Source organism: Microcaecilia unicolor, chromosome 2 (genome assembly GCF_901765095.1).
Source record: "Microcaecilia unicolor chromosome 2, aMicUni1.1, whole genome shotgun sequence".
Classification (NCBI taxonomy): domain Eukaryota; kingdom Metazoa; phylum Chordata; class Amphibia; order Gymnophiona; family Siphonopidae; genus Microcaecilia; species Microcaecilia unicolor.
In genome coordinates, this window is record NC_044032.1 from 222,852,060 (window position 1) to 222,869,754 (window position 17,695).

The 17,695-nt window shown below is 48.5% G+C and overlaps 1 protein-coding gene across 2 annotated transcripts in view; it reads left to right on the top strand.

Annotated features, from left to right (window-relative positions):
* The first annotated feature begins 3,607 nt into the window (after nucleotides 1-3,607).
* CARNMT1 (carnosine N-methyltransferase 1) overlaps nucleotides 3,608-17,695 on the top strand; it is an 80,927-nt gene continuing 66,839 nt past the window's right edge. For both annotated transcript variants that reach the window (XM_030193728.1, XM_030193729.1), the window contains exon 1: nucleotides 3,608-4,032. In XM_030193728.1, the coding sequence (XP_030049588.1) occupies nucleotides 3,776-4,032 (257 nt within the window). In that variant the 5' untranslated portion in view covers nucleotides 3,608-3,775. The remainder of the gene's footprint in view (nucleotides 4,033-17,695) is intronic.

The following is a 17,695-nucleotide window of genomic DNA, read 5'->3' on the forward strand; positions in this document are numbered from 1 at the left end:
CAATTCCTTATATCTTGTTTAACAGTACAAAGAACTTGCTTTGAGTTTAGCCACACATCTATTTATCCCAACTAACTCTGTACCACGCATCTTGTCCCCATCTATATATCTGCACTCAGCCTCTCAGCTATATGGTAAGCTGTATTGTAGATAAGTATTAGAATTGTGTTCTAATATGTCCTTATTAGATGTTTCATTAGTATTATGCTGACATTGTATTATATCTCTGTTATTTGACTTTCAGTGCTGTTAAATGTGTATGTTTTTGATCCTGTTTTATGGTAGTCCTATTATTAGGTTTCAACTTGCTGTTTTCAAGTTTACCTCATTTATTGTATTTATGTTTGTACTTGGGCATTCTACTATTGTTATGCTGTTAACATAATTTTAAGATTCATGTTAAACTGTACCTGCTGTGCACTGCCTTGGGTGAATCTCTTCATAATGACATAGTAACGTGAACATAGTAAATGACGGCAGAGAAAGACCTGTACGGTCCATCCAGTCTGCCCAACAAGATAAACTCATATGTGCTACTTTATGTGTATACCTGACCTTGATTTGTATCTGCCATTTTCAGGGCACAGACCATAGAAGTCTGCCCAGCACTACCCCGCCTCCCAACCACTAGCCCCACTTCCCACCACTGGTGCTGCCACCCAATCTCCGCTAAGCTTCTGAGAATCCATTCCTTCTGAACAGGATTCCTTTATGTTTATTCCACACATTTTTGAATTCTGTTACCGTTTTCATCTCCACCACCTCCCGCGGGAGGGCATTCCAAGTAGCCACCACTCTCTCCATGAAAAAATACTGCCTGACATTTTTCTTGAGTCTGCCCCCCTTCAACCTCATTTCATGTCCTCTAGTTCTACTGCCTTCCCATCTCCGGAAAAGGTTCGTTTGCAGATTAATACCTTTCAAATATTTGAATGTCTGTATCATATCACCCCTGTTTCTCCTTTCCTCCAGAGTATACATGTCCAGGTCAGCAAGTCTCTCCTCATACGTCTTGTAACGCAAATCCCATACCATTCTTGTAGCTTTTCTTTGCACCGCTTCAATTCTTTTTACATCCTTAGCAAGATACGGCCTCCAAAACCGAACACAATACTCCTCTCACGTGAGGACTGGATTCCTCATATGAGAGGAATTCAATCCTCTTACTCATTCTAGTCACCCTTGTACCTTTTCTAATTCTGCTATGGGGCTCATTTTCAAAGCATTTAGGGCCCTGTTTACTAAGCAGCACTATAGGCGCATTGTTTATTAATGTGCATTAACCGTGTACATGCCTACAATATCCCTATAGGTGCCTACATGGTTAGCACACACACTAAGTATAGGCGTGCTAAAAACACTAACACACCTTAGTAAACAGGGCCCTTAGACTTACTATGGAACTTTGTAAGTCTAAGTGCTTTAAAAATAAGCTTCTATTAGTATGAGTTTTATACAAAATAATAATACTGTTTTGATATGGAGTCTCATCACAAAATCTCTCCGTTGAAACCATAGAATAAGAAGGCGATTGAAGGAGGAAGATGGGAAGCGGGGAGAAAATGTAAAATGCGTAGTGACATCAGTTGTATGATGATACTCTATATGTGTGCATTTTTGCGAGTAATGTACATGTTATTTTATGTTATTGCCAATAATAAAAAAAGATTTAAATAAAAATAAGCTTCTATATCTCTTTTGAGATGTGACGACCACAACTGCACATAATACTCAAGGTCTAACTATGCAGTGATACAGAGGCATTATAATGATCTTTGTTTTATTCTCTGTTCCTTTCCTAATACTCCCTAACATTATTTGCTTTTTTGGCTGCAGCCACACACACAGCACAAGATTTCAACTATTGTCCAGGTCAACACCTAGATTTTTTTTCTTGGGTGGTGACTCTTCACATGGAACCTAGCATCATATACCTACAATTTGGGCTATTCTTCTCAATGTACATCACTTTCTCCACATTAAATTTAATTCGCCATTTGGATGCCCAGTTCTCCAGTCTTTTAACCTGAACCAGGACCGTGTGATATAACTATTAATCCAATGTATATATATTGTATGAAAAAAAATCATGATCACTAGAGTCAGCAAACATAAGAATAGCCATACTGGGTCAGACCAATAGTCCATCTAGCCCACTATCCTGCTTCCAGCAGTGGCCAATCCAGGTTACAAATACCTGGCAGAAACCCAAATAGTGGCAATATTGCAAGCTACCAATTCCAGAGCAAGCAGTGTCTTCTCCCATGTATATCTCAATAGCAGACTATGTACTTTTCCTCCAGGAACTTGTCCAAAACTTTTTTTATTAGGACCACAATATAGAAAAAAATAGCGAAAAGGAGTTATACCAGTATACCAATGATTGTCACAACCTTATAACCGGCAATACCTCAATAGAAAGTGGCAATTTCTTTACACAAAAAGACAATCCCCCTTTCCCCCTCCCAACTACCAATCCCAAACTCTCAATGACGCACTGTCCAATGCCTGGAGTACATATGTTGTTTCTTCATGGTGATCCGTACCCCTTTACCAGTTCAGAACAAATAACCCCTTCCCCTCTCACTCCACAAGTAGCCAAACCTTTTTTTTTAAATCCAGATATGCTAACTGCTGTTACCACATCCTCCGGCAGTGAGTTCCAGTGCTCAACTAGTCTTTGAGTGAAAAAATGTTTCCTCCTATTTGTTTTAAAAGTATTTTCGTGTAATTTCATTGAATGACCCCCTGGTCTTTGTATTTTTGAAAGAGTGAAAAATCATTTCACTTTTACCTATTTTACACCACTCAGATTTTGTAGACCTCAATCATATCCCTCCCCCCAGACGTCTCTTTTCCAAGCTGCAGTCCTAACCTATTTAGCCTCTCCTCATGAGAGGAGTTCCATTCCCTTTATCGTTTTGGTCACTGTTCTTTGAACCTTTTCTAGTTCCGCTATATCTTTTTTGAGATATGGCGACCAGTCCAGAACCGAACACAATACTCAAGGTAAGGTCACACCATGGAGCGATACAGAGGCATTATAGTACTTGATCTAGTTTACCATCCCTTTCCTAATAATTCCTAGCAAAAACAGTCAGATGTGTAGAACAAACATTTTCAAATACCACACAGTTTATAAATCCAAATAAATAAATGTAAAACTATCCCATGTTAAATATCTGTATAGAAGAAAAGAAAAATGAGCACAAACTACAGAGTTTATAATTGCTGTTTCTACCAGTTACAATGATTTTTTAAGCTGTTTTAGTGATTTCACTTGTTATATCCTTTCTCCTTTTTAAGGCACTGCCTATACAACTGAAAGAGCTTTAGACTTGTTACAGATGGACCAACAATAAAGAATGACAACGTGGACACAGCAGCTCATAGGTTTGCTTGCTTTGTTTAAAATGTATGGCAATGACGGATGCGCAGGGGAGTGGAAACAGAGATTAAGTAATTTGGCTTCCTTGCTTACAGTGGACTAGATAGGCTCACTTCCACTCCCGAGACCTCCTGTCTATTAAATCTCCTAGTTTAACCCCAAGTTCAAACGTTCAACTTCAGAGCGCGCCACGCATATGCGCCCTAGGTTCCTCCTTCGTCGCCTGGCGATGACCTCACAACTATGCGCCGATAGTAGGAGTCACACAACACATCCCTCTCGAAAGAATTGGGAGAGAAACAATGTCGGGCGGCTTCTTCTTTTGTAGTTGTTAAGGGTAGGAGGCTCTTTGGCGGTTGGTGACGTGCTCTGTTCGGGTTTCCATGCATGGCCGCCGCGTGTGCTGTGCCCTGGAAGGCGGTGGCAGCAGGGCAGCAGCAGATGGAGGCAGGGCTGGGGAGGAGGCAGAAAGGTAGTGAAGGCGGGAGCCCCCCCAGCCCCGGCTCCAACTCCAACGGACAATGCTGGGAGCACGAGGAGGAAGCAGAACGCGCCCTCTATAAGCAGCGACTGAGCCCGCGGGAGGAGGAGCGGCTGGAGAACGAGCATTTCTGGAAGATCATCAACGCCTTCGGATACTACGGGTAATGTGGCTTGCCTATGGTTTTCCTTTTATCGGGATATTTAATCCTGCAGCTTTCGCCAGGATCAGGATGTTTTTTTGACTTGTCTGATCCCCCATGTTGTCTAGGTTCTGTATGATGGTCAAGGTGTATCCTGGAAATAAAGGGTAGCAAACGCAGCAGCAGCAATTACCAGAAAACCTTTTAGGTAACATATTTCAGTTGGATTTAATTCATAGGTTTTCGTTTGACTTTATATGACGCTCAACTTTGGAAAGCTAATGTGGTATGGGCTTAGGATATTTCCTAAAAATTAAGAATAAATAAGGAGTACATTGTATGATTGTCTGTATTTCATATCAAAGCTGATCAATAGAAGTTGAATAAAATAAAATATAAAAAAGAAAATAAGATGATACCCTTTTTTATTGGACTAACTTAATACATTTTTTTGGGCACACTTGATACGAATGGATGCAGGTGCACGGGGGTTATCAGGATCAGAGAGCAGATGGGCTGCGAGGTGCTGCACAACTTCTTCGCAATCTGTATACTCAGGTAACTCTGGCAGCCCGCGGACCCGTATGTTGGAGCAACGACTCTGATTTTCTAATCTTCCACCTTATCTAGTAGATACCGGGTTTCGCGTTTTTGATCCTGTAGCAATTGTTCAAGCATAGTTAGAGACTCTGCATGCTCTTCCAGGCCCACTTCCATTTCAGCCATGCAGTTTCCTAGTTCCGCTATTTCTCCATGGAGGTCTGCTTCCAGCGTTGCCAAATCTTGGTGCAATGCCTTTAAATCTGATCAAATCTCCTGAAGCCAAGTGCATAATGTGTCCCATGAATCATGCTGTTGTAAAGGCTCCTCTCCGATCTCACTGGGAAAGAAGTGTTTGGCAAGATCTGTTGATTTTCCACTTCTCGGGCGCCATATTCCTCAGAGTGCGTAGCCGGAGACATTGCATTTTGTTGAAATGCATAAATTTATAAATCGAGTGCTTTCGTTCGCGAGGCCATCATAACCCATACAGCACTCCGTGCCCTCCAATCGGGAATGTACCCCGCGTGATATAGCGTTGTGGAAAGCTCCCGTGTCTCTTTCTTCCCTGCAGTCCAGTCTCTCTCTCTCTCTCTCTCTCTCCCCCGCAGTCCAATCTCTCCCTCTCCCCCGCAGTCCAATCTCTCCCTCTCCCCCGCAGTCCAATCTCTCCCTCTCCCCCCGCAGTCCAGTCTCTCTCTCCCCCCCGCAGTCCAGTCTCTCTCTGTCTTGCCCGCAGTCCAACATCTCTCTACACCCAGTCCAACATCTCTCTCGCTCTTCTCCCCTCCCAGTCCAGTCTCTCTCACTCTTCCCCCCACCACACAGTCTTTCCTCTGCCATGTCTTACCTCCTCTCATGTTTCAGAGGAAAGGCCCAGGTGCTGGCTAAAGGCAGCCTGTCATGCTGCTGCCACCAGCGACCGACATAAGCCTTACAGACCCGCAGATAGAGAATAACATGGGAAAGGGGCCAGATCCCGCAGTGATGGGGACAGAGCCCATGAGGGACGGGGATAAACTTTGTCCCCATGTCATTTTCTACTTTGAAGCCTGTTAATGAACTGGACTGTTATTTACGTTTCAGTGATGCAGACAATATTTTGATTTTTTGGAAAACATTTTGCATGGGGGATCCTGCTACCAGCACATCTTCTAAGAAGACATCTTCTATTGCAGCAAGGACTGTGGAAGACAGAAGAGCTAGACTGAATCCTGAGATTGTTGACTTCTTATTCATCCACAGATTAAAAAATCATAACAGTGCTTCATAGGGCATATTTCTTCCCTCTAGGGCATACAAAACGGGTTGTATTTTTTACCCCTGGGCATTTTAACAGGGTGGATTAGGATTTCTTGGGGTAGTAGAAATCAGCTATTGTTGGGGTTGGAATCATAGGAGCTAGCTTTTCAAAATTATTGGGGGTTCTAAGCCTAATGGCAATAACCCCTCCCTGAACATATACATGGACTTTTCTCAATATTAGGGGTGTTCAAGCACCCACAGAGCCGACTCCTATGGTTGGAAGGGTAGAGGGTGGTGGTGAGGAGTGTTATAGTTGCTCACTGTTATTATTGTTTTCTATTTGTAATTTTTACACAATAGTGGCACAGCATATTGTTCTTTTTTATCAAATATAATAATTCACACCTCCAACATTCTGAAGCTGACTCCGTGGCAGCATGGCAGTGAAGCCGTGTAGTGTTCGTAGAGTTCATAATCGCCCCGCCCTCGAGGGAACTCTGTATAGTTGCCAGGGAAAGAAACGCGACGTCAGAAGGAGAAGGGACCAACCACAGGCCTCGCACTTGCTCTCAGTGCTCCGCCCTCGGAGGGAAGGGAAGGCTGCATATAATATTCACCCACCGGAAGTTCGTTCCCTCCCTCCAAGTTCCATGGTCGTCATCCATCCCCCCTCCTCCCAATTCCAGGGTCCTCCCTCCCAGTTCCATGGTCGTCGTCCCTCCCTCCCTTCCAGGCCCTCCCTCCGAATTTTAAAAGTCATCCTGACTTACCTTTGCGCGGTAAAAAGCTTGCAAGCTCAGCACTTCAGTTTTCCCTTCTCTGTCTCTCAGCTCTGGTCCCGCCCTTGTGGAAACAGGAAATGAGGGCAAGACCGCAGCTGAGAGACAGAGAAGGGAAAACTGAAGTGCCGAGCCTTCACTTTTTACCTCTGCTGCCGGCCGCCGTAATCCCGACAAGGTAAGTCAGGATGACTTTTAAAATTCGGAGGGAGGGGGCCTGGAACTGGAAGGGGAGGGAGGGAGGGATGATGACCCTGGAACTTGGAGGGAGGGATGATGACCCTGGAACTGGGAGGAAGCAGGAGGAAGGACCCTGGAATTGGGAGGGAGGGAGGGGAGACGCTGGAACTTCCGTTAAAAACATTAATGGCAAAAGGTGATTACCTTGCTAGTGCCCGTTTCATTTCAGTGAGAAACAGGCTTTTTTTTACTAGTACTTTATTAATAAAAGATTTAAATATAAAATCATAATTGTTCGAGGCTTCTGCAAATGTGGACAGAGCCCATGGGGACCGGGACTGCGGGGGCTGGGATGGAGACAGAACCTGCAGGGACAGGTTGGGGACGAGTCAGAACCCACGGGAATGGGGTGGGGACAGAGACAAACTTTGTCCCCGTGTCATTCTTTACCCGTAGAAGAGTGAGAGAGGTGAGGGAGCAGTTCTGGACCCACAGGGAGGGGGAAGACAGAAGGAGAAAGACAGGACCAACAAGGGAGGGGAAGAAAAGGCTTCACCTGTAGACCAGGTGAGATCAGTGGCTGGGTGTTTTGGCTCCCTTAATCATTGGCACCTTGGCCAGAGCCTCACCTGGTTAAGTCAGCCCTGTATCTTTTGTTGGTGTATATTTCTATTTTGTATGTGTGCATTAATTTTATTTATACAATTTAAGAAATGTACGTATCAAGCAATATACTTACTACTACTACTACTTACCATTTCTATTCTTGTACAGAATTGTAATGGAAAATGAAAACATAACGTCCAAAGCAAAAAAAAGGCATGAAACAAAACTTATTTTCCGATTACAATATATATATATACCACAATATTAGAGGATTCCAAGGTTACTTAAAAGAATATAGGAATGATAACTGCAAACATCAGCCAAATCCTATGAGAGAATTTAATCTATAGCTTTAACATCAGGATCCTGAGACCCCACTTAAAAAATCTATTTGGTAGCCAAAAAGGCAGATAGAAATAAGTTTATGATACTGTATTGTAAAATTGGATTCGTACAACAAATTATAGCTATGTCATGCAAGGTTCCACGTTAGGAGTCATGGACCAAGAAAGGGATCTAGGTGTCGTCGTTGATGATACATTGAAACCTTCTGCTCAGTGTGCTGCTGCAGCTAATAAATAGAATGTTAGGTATTATTAGGAAAGGAATGGAAAACAAAAATGAGGATGTTATAATGCCTTTGTATCGCTCCATGGTGCAACCACACCTCGAATATTTTGTTCAATTCTGGTTGCCGCATCTCAAAAAAAGATATAGTGGAATTAGAAAAGGTGCAGAGAAGGGCGATGAAAATGATAAAGGGGATGGGACGACTTCTCTATGAGGAAAGGCTAAAGCGGCTAGGGCTCTTCAGCTTGGAGAGAAGACGGCTGAGGGGAGATATGATAGAGGTCTATGAAATAATGATTGGAGATGAACGGGTAGATGTGAAGCGTCTGTTCACGCTTTCCAAAAATACTAGGACTGGGGGGCATGTGATGAAGCTACAATGTAGTATATTTAAAACGAATCGGAGAAACGTTTTCTTCATTCAACATGTAATTAAACTCTGGAATTCGTTGCCAGAGAATGTGGTAAAGATGGTTGGCTTAGCGGTGTTTAAAAAAGGTTTGGACGGCTTCCTAAAGGAAAAGTCTATAGACCGTTATTAAATGGACTTGGGGAAAATCCACTATTTCTGGGATAAGCAGTATAAAATGTTTTGTACATTTTTGGGATCTTGCCGGGTATTTGTGACCTGGATTGGCCACTGTTGGAAACAGGATGCTGGGCTTGATGGACCTTTGGTCTTTCCCAGTATGGCAATGCTTATGCACTTATGCAAATTACTTTCTTATGCATTTTTCTTTATGTATCCAATACTGTTTATTGTAAGCCACATTGAACTCAAACTTGTTTGGGATAACATGGGATATAAATATCATAAACAAATAAATAGGATAGAGCTCTATAAAATGAGTGGAGTGGAACGGGTTTATGCTTGTTTATTCTTTCCAAAAATACTAGGACTAGGGGGCATGCAATGAAGCTACTAAGTAGTAAATTTAAAACAAACCAGAGAAAATATTTCTTCACTCAACGTGTAATTAAACTCTGGAATTCACTGCCATTAAGGTTAGCAGGGTTTAAAACAGGTTTGGAAAAGTTCTTAAAAGAAAGCCCATAAGCCAATATTAAGATGGACTTGGGGAAAATCTACTGCATATTGGGATAGCTATGGATGGATAGCTACGGATATCTCCCCTCAGCCGTCTTTTCTCCAAGCTGAAGAGCCCTAGCCGCTTTAGCCTTTCCTCATAGGGAAGTCTTACCATCTCCTTTATCATTTTCGTCTCCCTTGTCTGTACCTTTTCTAATTCCACTATATATTTTTTTGAGATGCGGTGACCTGAATTGCGCACAGTATTCGAGGTGCAGTCACAGCATGGAGTGATACAAAGGCATTATAGCATCCTCATTTTTGTTTTCCATTCCTTTCCTAATAATACCTAACATTCTATTTGCTTTCTTAGCCACCGCTTCCACATGCTGAGCAGAGGGTTCCAACATATCATCAACGATGACACCTAGATCCCTTTCCTGGTCGGTGACTCCTAATGTGGAACCTTGCATGACGTAGCTATAATTCGGGTTCCTCTTTCCCACATGCATTTTTGCACTTGCTCACATTAAATGTCATCTGCCATTTGGACGCCCAGTCTCCCAGTCTTGTAAGTTCCTCTTGTAATTTTTCACAATCCTCTTGCAATTTAATAACTTTGAATAACTTTGTGTCTTCAGCAAATTTAATTACCTCACTAGGTGAACGCTTGGAATGCCCTCCCGCGGGAGGTGGTGGAGATGAAAACGGTAACGGAGTTCAAACATGCATGGGATATGCATAGAGGAATCCTGTGCAGAAGGAATGGATCCTCAGAAGCTTAGCTGAAATTGGGTGGCGGAGCAGGTGGGGGGAAGAAGGGGTGGTGGTTGGGAAGCAAGGATAGGGGAGGGCAGACTTATACCAGAGCCGGTGATGGGAGGCGGGACTGGTGGTTGGGAGGCGGGAAATACTGCTGGGCAGACTTATATAGTCTGTGCCCTGAAAAGGACAGGTACAAATTCAATTCAAGGTAAGGTATACACATATGAATTTGTCTTGGGCAGACTGGATGGACCATGCAGGTCTTTTTCTGCCGTCATCTACTATGTTACTATGTTAGTTACTCTCATTTCTAGATCATTTATAAATACGTTAAAAAGCAGCAGTCCCAGCAAAGACCCCTGGGGAACCCCGCTATCTACCTAGTTGTCATTGTAGACAATACGCTGAAATCTTCCTAGTGTGTGGCGGCAGCCAGAAAGCAAACAGGATGCTAGGAATTACTAGGAAAGTGATGCAAACTAAAACCAAGCATATTATAATGCTTCTGTTTTGCTCCATGGTGCAACCTCATCTTGAGACTTGCATTCAATTCTGATTGCTGTATCTCAAAAAAGATTTGGAGGGACATAATCAAACGGAAACGCCTATCTCCATGGGCGTTTATCTCCGAGAACGGGCCCGTGAAGGGGCGGGCCGAACCGAATTTTTGAAAAAATGGACGTTTTTGAGCTGGGCGTTTGTTTTTTTTAGCGATAATGGAAACTAAAAACCCAGCTCAAAAACGTCCTAATCCGAGCCATTTGGTCGTGGGAGGGGCCAGGATTCGTAGTACACTCGCCCCCCTGATATGCCAGGACACCAACTGGGCACCCTAGGTCAGTGCGGTGGACTTCAGAAAAAGCTCCCACATGCATAGCTCCCTTACCACGGGTGCTGAGCTCCCAACCCCCCTCCCCCAAAACCCAATAATTAGCTCTTAGGGGTGAAGGGGGCACCTACATGTGGGTACAGTGGGTTGTGGAGGCCTCCCATTTACCAGCACAAGTGTTACAGGTGGGGGGGGGGGGGGGATGGGCCTGGGGCTACCTGGCTGAAGTGCATTTTGGTACCCACTAAAAGTGCTCCAGGGACCTGCATACATGCAGGCCTCTAGGACTGGTTGCTGCTATATAACATTGGCACACCAGTTGACACCTGAAGACTAATCTCTCCGAAAACATCCTTTATTGGAATAGCCGCCTTTACTCACAGTTAACTGCAGATCAGAGGTTATGCCCCACTGGCAACGAGTCTCCCTGGTACTGAGATGAGCAGTAGGTCCGAGCTGGCAGAATGCTGTACAATGCCCTCTTTCAGCCACATTCAAGGGAAGAACTAAGTTCTCTAACGTGGCTGACACAGGAATGGGAACTAAAACTGGCTTACAAAAATGACCACTACCGCATGGACTACAACAGGAAACACAACAGGGCACACTCTGACCCAGTAGGCTGTAGGAAAAGCACCATGGGAGAAGAGCCTACCAACTACCAACATCGTGAGACTGTAACACAAGCTTCTCCGAGGACAAGCAGGCTGCTTGTTCTCACTGATGGGTGACGTCCACGGCAGCCCCTCCAATCGGAAACTTCACTAGCAAAGTCCTTTGCTAGCCCTCGCGCGCCCGCGCGCACCGCGCATGCGCGGCCGTCTTCCCGCCCGAAACCGGCTCGAGCCGGCCAGTCTTCTTTTGTCCGCACTCGGTACGGTCGTGTTTTCGCCGTGTCGAGCCCCGGAAAGTCGACCTCGCGCGTCCAATTTGTTTTGAGCGTGTTTTTTTCCTTCGGGAAAGCTTTACCTTAGTCGGGAAGTGCTCCGGGTTTCGTGTAAATCCTCCCCGTACTTCCAGCTTTTTTGCCCCGGTAAGTTTTCTTTCGTCGTCGGGGAAGGCCTCTTTTCGGCCTCGGTCGAGATTTTTTCTCCCTCTAAATTTTGGTGCTTCAAATTCCGCCATTTCGGCTTTTGATTTCGCCGGCGTGATTTTTCCGCCCATGACATCGAAGCCTTCCAGCGGCTTCAAGAAGTGCACCCAGTGCGCCCGGGTTATCTCGCTCACTGATCGACACTCGTCGTGTCTTCAGTGTCTGGGGGCCGAGCACCGCCCTCAGAACTGTAGTCTGTGTTCCCTGCTTCAAAGGCGGACTCAGGTAGCGAGACTAGCCCAGTGGAACGTGTTGTTCTCGGGCTCTTCGTCGGCATCGGCACCGGGATCCTCGAGTGCATCGACGTCGTCAGCGTCCAGACCATCTTCCTCGGCCGCCCCTGCATCGAGTGCATCGAGGCATCGGGCCTCTGCATCGGCGCCGAGACATCGGATAGCTGCATCGACGTCGGTGGTACCAGGACCTCGTCTACTGATGTCGGACGGTGGTGCATCGGGTGGAGTGCAGGTGAGGGCTGTCCATTCCCCTGCTGGTGGCGGTGAGCCCTCGGGTGGGTCTCCTCCTACCCTGAGGGCTCCTGCGGTACAGCCCCCCCGAGATCGACCTTCTTCAGTCTCGGCCCCGAGGAAGCGACGGATGGATTCGACGTCCTCCTCGTCGGTGCCGGGGAGCTCCGGTGACATGCTTCGGAAGAAGTCGAAGAAGCATCGACACCGGTCTCCTCCCCGTGTCGGCACCGAGAGCTCTGGGTCGCCGAGGGAGTCGGCACCCAGCAGGCATCGGCAGCGAGAGGACCGCTCACCCTCTGTTCAGGAGGTGTCGATGCGCTCCGCTCTGGACAGCCCGGAACAGCCTCCACGCTCGGAACAGGTACTGACGTCGACGCCTGCATCGACCTCTCAGCCTTTCTCTGCAGCCACTCTAAACGAGAGCCTCCGGGCCGTTCTCCCAGAGATTCTGGGAGAGCTGTTGCGCCCTACCCCTCCGGTACCGGCGGTGCTTGCGCCTCCGGTACCGTCGAGCGTGGCGCCGGCTGGCCCATCGCCCAGGTTGAGGTCCCCGACGTCGGTACCGCGTGCGGTGCCGACCGCGGCCACCTCCCAGGAAGGCTCCCCGACTACGTCGGCGGAGGGAGCTTCGCCGATGCGGGCGAGGGAGTCTACCTCTCGACGCCCCCATCGTGGACGGGGTTCCACGGAGTCGAGCAGGGCGAGGTTGCAGACACAGGTCCGTGAGCTTGTGTCTGACACCGAGGGTGAGGCCTCGTGGGAGGAAGAGGAAGATCCCAGATATTTCTCTGACGAGGAGTCTGAGGGTCTTCCGTCTGATCCCACTCCCTCTCCTGAGAGACAGCTTTCTCCTCCCGAGAGTCTGTCTTTTGCCTCCTTTGTCCGGGAGATGTCTACGGCCATCCCCTTCCCGGTGGTTGTGGAGGACGAGCCCAGGGCTGAAATGTTTGAGCTCCTGGACTATCCTTCTCCACCTAAGGAAGCGTCCACTGTTCCCTTGCACCATGTCCTGAAGAAGACATTGCTTGCGAACTGGACCAAGCCATTAACTAATCCCCACATTCCCAAGAAGATCGAGTCCCAGTACCGGATCCATGGGGACCCAGAGCTGATGCGCACTCAGTTGCCTCATGACTCTGGAGTTGTGGATTTGGCCCTAAAGAAGGCTAAGAGTTCTAGGGAACATGCTTCGGCGCCCCCGGGCAAGGACGCTAGAACCTTAGACTCCTTTGGGAGGAAGGCCTACCATTCCTCTATGCTCGTGTCCAAGATCCAGTCTTACCAGCTCTACACGAGCATACACATGCGGAACAATGTGCGACAGTTGGCGGGCTTGGTTGATGCTCTTCCCCCTGAGCAAGCCAAGCCTTTTCAGGAGGTGGTCAGGCAGCTGAAGGCGTGCAGAAAATTCCTGGCCAGAGGAGTTTATGACACTTTTGATGTTGCGTCCAGGGCCGCTGCTCAAGGTGTGGTGATGCGCAGGCTCTCATGGCTGCGTGCCGCCGACCTGGAGAATAGAATCCAGCAGCGGATTGCGGACTCGCCTTGCCGTGCGGATAACATTTTTGGCGAAAAAGTCGAACAGGTGGTAGAGTCTCTCCACCAGCGGGACACCGCATTCGACAAGTTCGCCCGCCGGCAGCCTTCAGCTTCTACCTCTACAGGTAGACGATTTTTCGGGGGAAGGAAGACTGTTCCCTATACTTCTGGCAAGCGTAGGTACAATCCTCCTTCCCGACAGCCTGCGGCCCAGGCTAAGCCCCAGCGCGCTCGCTCTCGTCAGCAGCGTGCGACTCAGCAAGGCCCCGCGGCTCCCCAGCAAAAGCAAGGGGCGAGCTTTTGACTGGCTCCAGCAGAGCATAGCCGACATCCAAGTGTCAGTGCCGGGCGACCTGCCTGTCGGAGGGAGGTTGAAAGCTTTTCACCAAAGGTGGCCTCTCATAACCTCCGATCAGTGGGTTCTCCAAATAGTCCGGCAAGGATACACCCTCAATTTGGCCTCAAAACCTCCAAATTGTCCACCGGGAGCTCAGTCCTACAGCTTCCAGCACAAGCAGGTACTTGCAGAGGAACTCTCCGCCCTTCTCAGCGCCAATGCGGTCGAGCCCGTGCCATCCGGGCAAGAAGGGCTGGGATTCTATTCCAGGTACTTCCTTGTGGAAAAGAAAACAGGGGGGATGCGTCCCATCCTAGACCTAAGGGCCCTGAACAAATATCTCGTAAAAGAAAAGTTCAGGATGCTTTCCCTGGGCACCCTTCTCCCCATGATTCAGCAAAACGATTGGCTATGCTCTCTGGACTTGAAGGATGCCTACACACACATCCCGATACTGCCAGCTCACAGACAGTATCTGCGATTTCAGCTGGGCACACGCCACTTCCAGTACTGTGTGCTACCCTTTGGGCTCGCCTCTGCGCCCAGGGTGTTCACAAAGTGCCTAGCTGTGGTAGCAGCGGCGCTTCGCAGGCTGGGGGTGCACGTGTTCCCATATCTCGACGATTGGCTGGTGAAGAACACATCCGAGGCAGGAGCCCTGCAGTCCATGCAGATGACTATTCGCCTCCTGGAGCTACTGGGGTTTGTGATAAATTACCCAAAGTCCCATCTTCTCCCAGTGCAGAAACACGAATTCATCGGAGCCCTGCTGGATTCTCGGACGGCTCGCGCCTATCTCCCAGAGGCGAGGGCCAACAACTTGTTGTCCCTCGTCTCGCGGGTGCGAGCGTCCCAGCAGATCACAGCTCGGCAGATGTTGAGATTGCTGGGCCACATGGCCTCCACAGTTCATGTGACTCCCATGGCCCGCCTTCACATGAGATCTGCTCAATGGACCCTAGCCTCCCAGTGGTATCAGGCCGCTGGGGGTCTAGAGGACGTGATCCACCTGTCCACGAGTTTTCTCGAATCCCTGTATTGGTGGACGATTTGCTCCAATTTGACTCTGGGACGTCCCTTCCAAATTCCTCAGCCACAAAAGTGCTGACCACGGATGCGTCTCTCCTGGGATGGGGAGCTCATGTCGATGGGCTTCACACCCAAGGAAGGTGGTCCCTCCAAGAAAGCGATCTACAGATCAATCTTCTGGAGTTGCGAGCGATCTGGAACGCTCTGAAGGCTTTCAGAGATCGGCTGTCCCACCAAATTATCCAAATTCAGACAGACAATCAGGTTGCCATGTACTATGTCAACAAGCAGGGGGGCACCGGTTCTCGCCCCCTGTGTCAGGAAGCCGTCAGCATGTGGCTCTGGGCTCGCCGTCAGGGCATGGTGCTCCAAGCCACATATCTGGCAGGCGTAAACAACAGTCTGGCCGACAGGTTGAGCAGGATTATGCAACCTCACGAGTGGTCGCTCAATTCCCGGGTGATGAGACAGATCTTCCAGGCGTGGGGCCCCCCCTGGTGGATCTCTTCGCATCTCAAGTGAACCACAAGGTCCCTCAGTTCTGTTCCAGGCTTCAGGCCCACGGCAGACTGGCGTCGGATGCCTTCCTCCTGGATTGGGGGGAGGGCCTCCTGTATGCTTATCCTCCCATCCCTCTGTTGGGGAAGACTTTGTTGAAACTCAAGCAAGACCGAGGCACCATGATTCTGATTGCTCCTTTTTGGCCGCGTCAGATCTGGTTCCCCCTTCTTCTGGAGTTATCCTCCGAAGAACCGTGGAGATTGGAGTGTTTTCCGACCCTCATCACGCAGGACGAAGGGGCTCTTCTGCATCCCAACCTCCGGTCCCTGGCTCTCACGGCCTGGATGTTGAGGGCGTAGACTTTGCCTCTTTGGGTCTGCCAGAGGGTGTCTCCCGCATCTTGCTTGCTTCCAGGAAAGACTCCACTAAGAGAAGTTACTTCTTTCATTGGAGGAGGTTTGCCGTCTGGTGTGACAGCAAGGCCCTAGATCCTCGCTCTTGTCCTACACAGACCCTGCTTGAATACCTTCTGCACTTGTCTGAGTCTGGTCTGAAGACCAACTCCGTAAGAGTTCACCTTAGTGCAATCAGTGCATACCATTACCAAGTGGAAGGTAAGCCGATCTCAGGACAGCCTTTAGTTGTTCGCTTCATGAGAGGTTTGCTTTTGTCAAAGCCCCCTGTCAAGCCTCCTACAGTGTCATGGGATCTCAATGTCGTTCTCACCCAGCTGATGAAACCTCCTTTTGAGCCACTGGATTCATGCCATCCGAAGTACTTGACCTGGAAGGTCATTTTCTTGGTGGCAGTTACTTCGGCTCGTAGAGTCAGTGAGCTTCAGGCCCTGGTAGCCCAGGCCCCTTACACTAAATTTCATCACAACAGAGTAGTCCTCCGCACTCACCCTAAGTTCCTGCCAAAGGTCGTGTCGGAGTTCCATCTGAACCAGTCAATTGTCTTGCCAACATTCTTTCCCCGTCCTCATTCCTGCCCTGCTGAACGTCAGCTGCACACATTGGACTGCAAGAGAGCATTGGCCTTCTACCTGGAGCGGACACAGCCCCACAGACAGTCCGCCCAATTGTTTGTTTCTTTTGATCCCAATAGGAGGGGAGTGGCTGTAGGGAAACGCACCATATCCAATTGGCTAGCAGATTGCATTTCCTTCACTTACGCCCAGGCGGGGCTGGCTCTTGAGGGTCATGTCACGGCTCATAATGTTAGAGCCATGGCTGCGTCGGTAGCCCACTTGAAGTCAGCCTCCATTGAAGAAATTTGCAAAGCTGCGACGTGGGCTTCTGTCCACACATTCACATCCCATTACTGCCTGCAGCAGGATACCCGACGCGACAGTCGGTTCGGGCAGTCAGTTCTTCAGAACCTGTTTGGGCTTTAGGATCCAACTCCACCCCCCGAGGGCCCTGTTTGTTCTGTTCCAGGCTACACTCTCAGTTAGTTGGTAAATTTTTTAGGTCAATCTCAGTTATGGCCTCGCCGTTGCGAGGCCCAATTGACCAATGTTGTTGTTTTGAGTGAGCCTGGGGGCTAGGGATACCCCATCAGTGAGAACAAGCAGCCTGCTTGTCCTCGGAGAAAGCGAATGCTACATACCTGTAGAAGGTATTCTCCGAGGACAGCAGGCTGATTGTTCTCACCAACCCGCCCGCCTCCCCTTTGGAGTTGTGTCTTCCCTTGAAGTGTATTGTCTTGCTACATACTGGACTGGCCGGCTCGAGCCGGTTTCGGGCGGGAAGACGGCCGCGCATGCGCGCGGGCGCGCGAGGGCTAGCAAAGGACTTTGCTAGTGAAGTTTCCGATTGGAGGGGCTGCCGTGGACGTCACCCATCAGTGAGAACAATCAGCCTGCTGTCCTCGGAGAATACCTTCTACAGGTATGTAGCATTCGCTTAATGAAATCACGGAGCCCAATACCCTACACCCACCACAATGCAATGCTGATGTGACCCTGTAGTGCACCCGAGAGCCACATCTGACCCAGGGAAAGGCTGTGAGAGGATCGAACACATTCTGCTGTCATGGAGGTGGGTACGGCATTTGAGGCTGGCATACAGGCTGGAAAAAAAGTTTTTAAAGTGGGGGTTTTTTGGTGGGAGGGGGTTAGTGACCACTGGGGGAGTCCGGGGAGGTCATCCCCGATTCCCTCCAGTGGT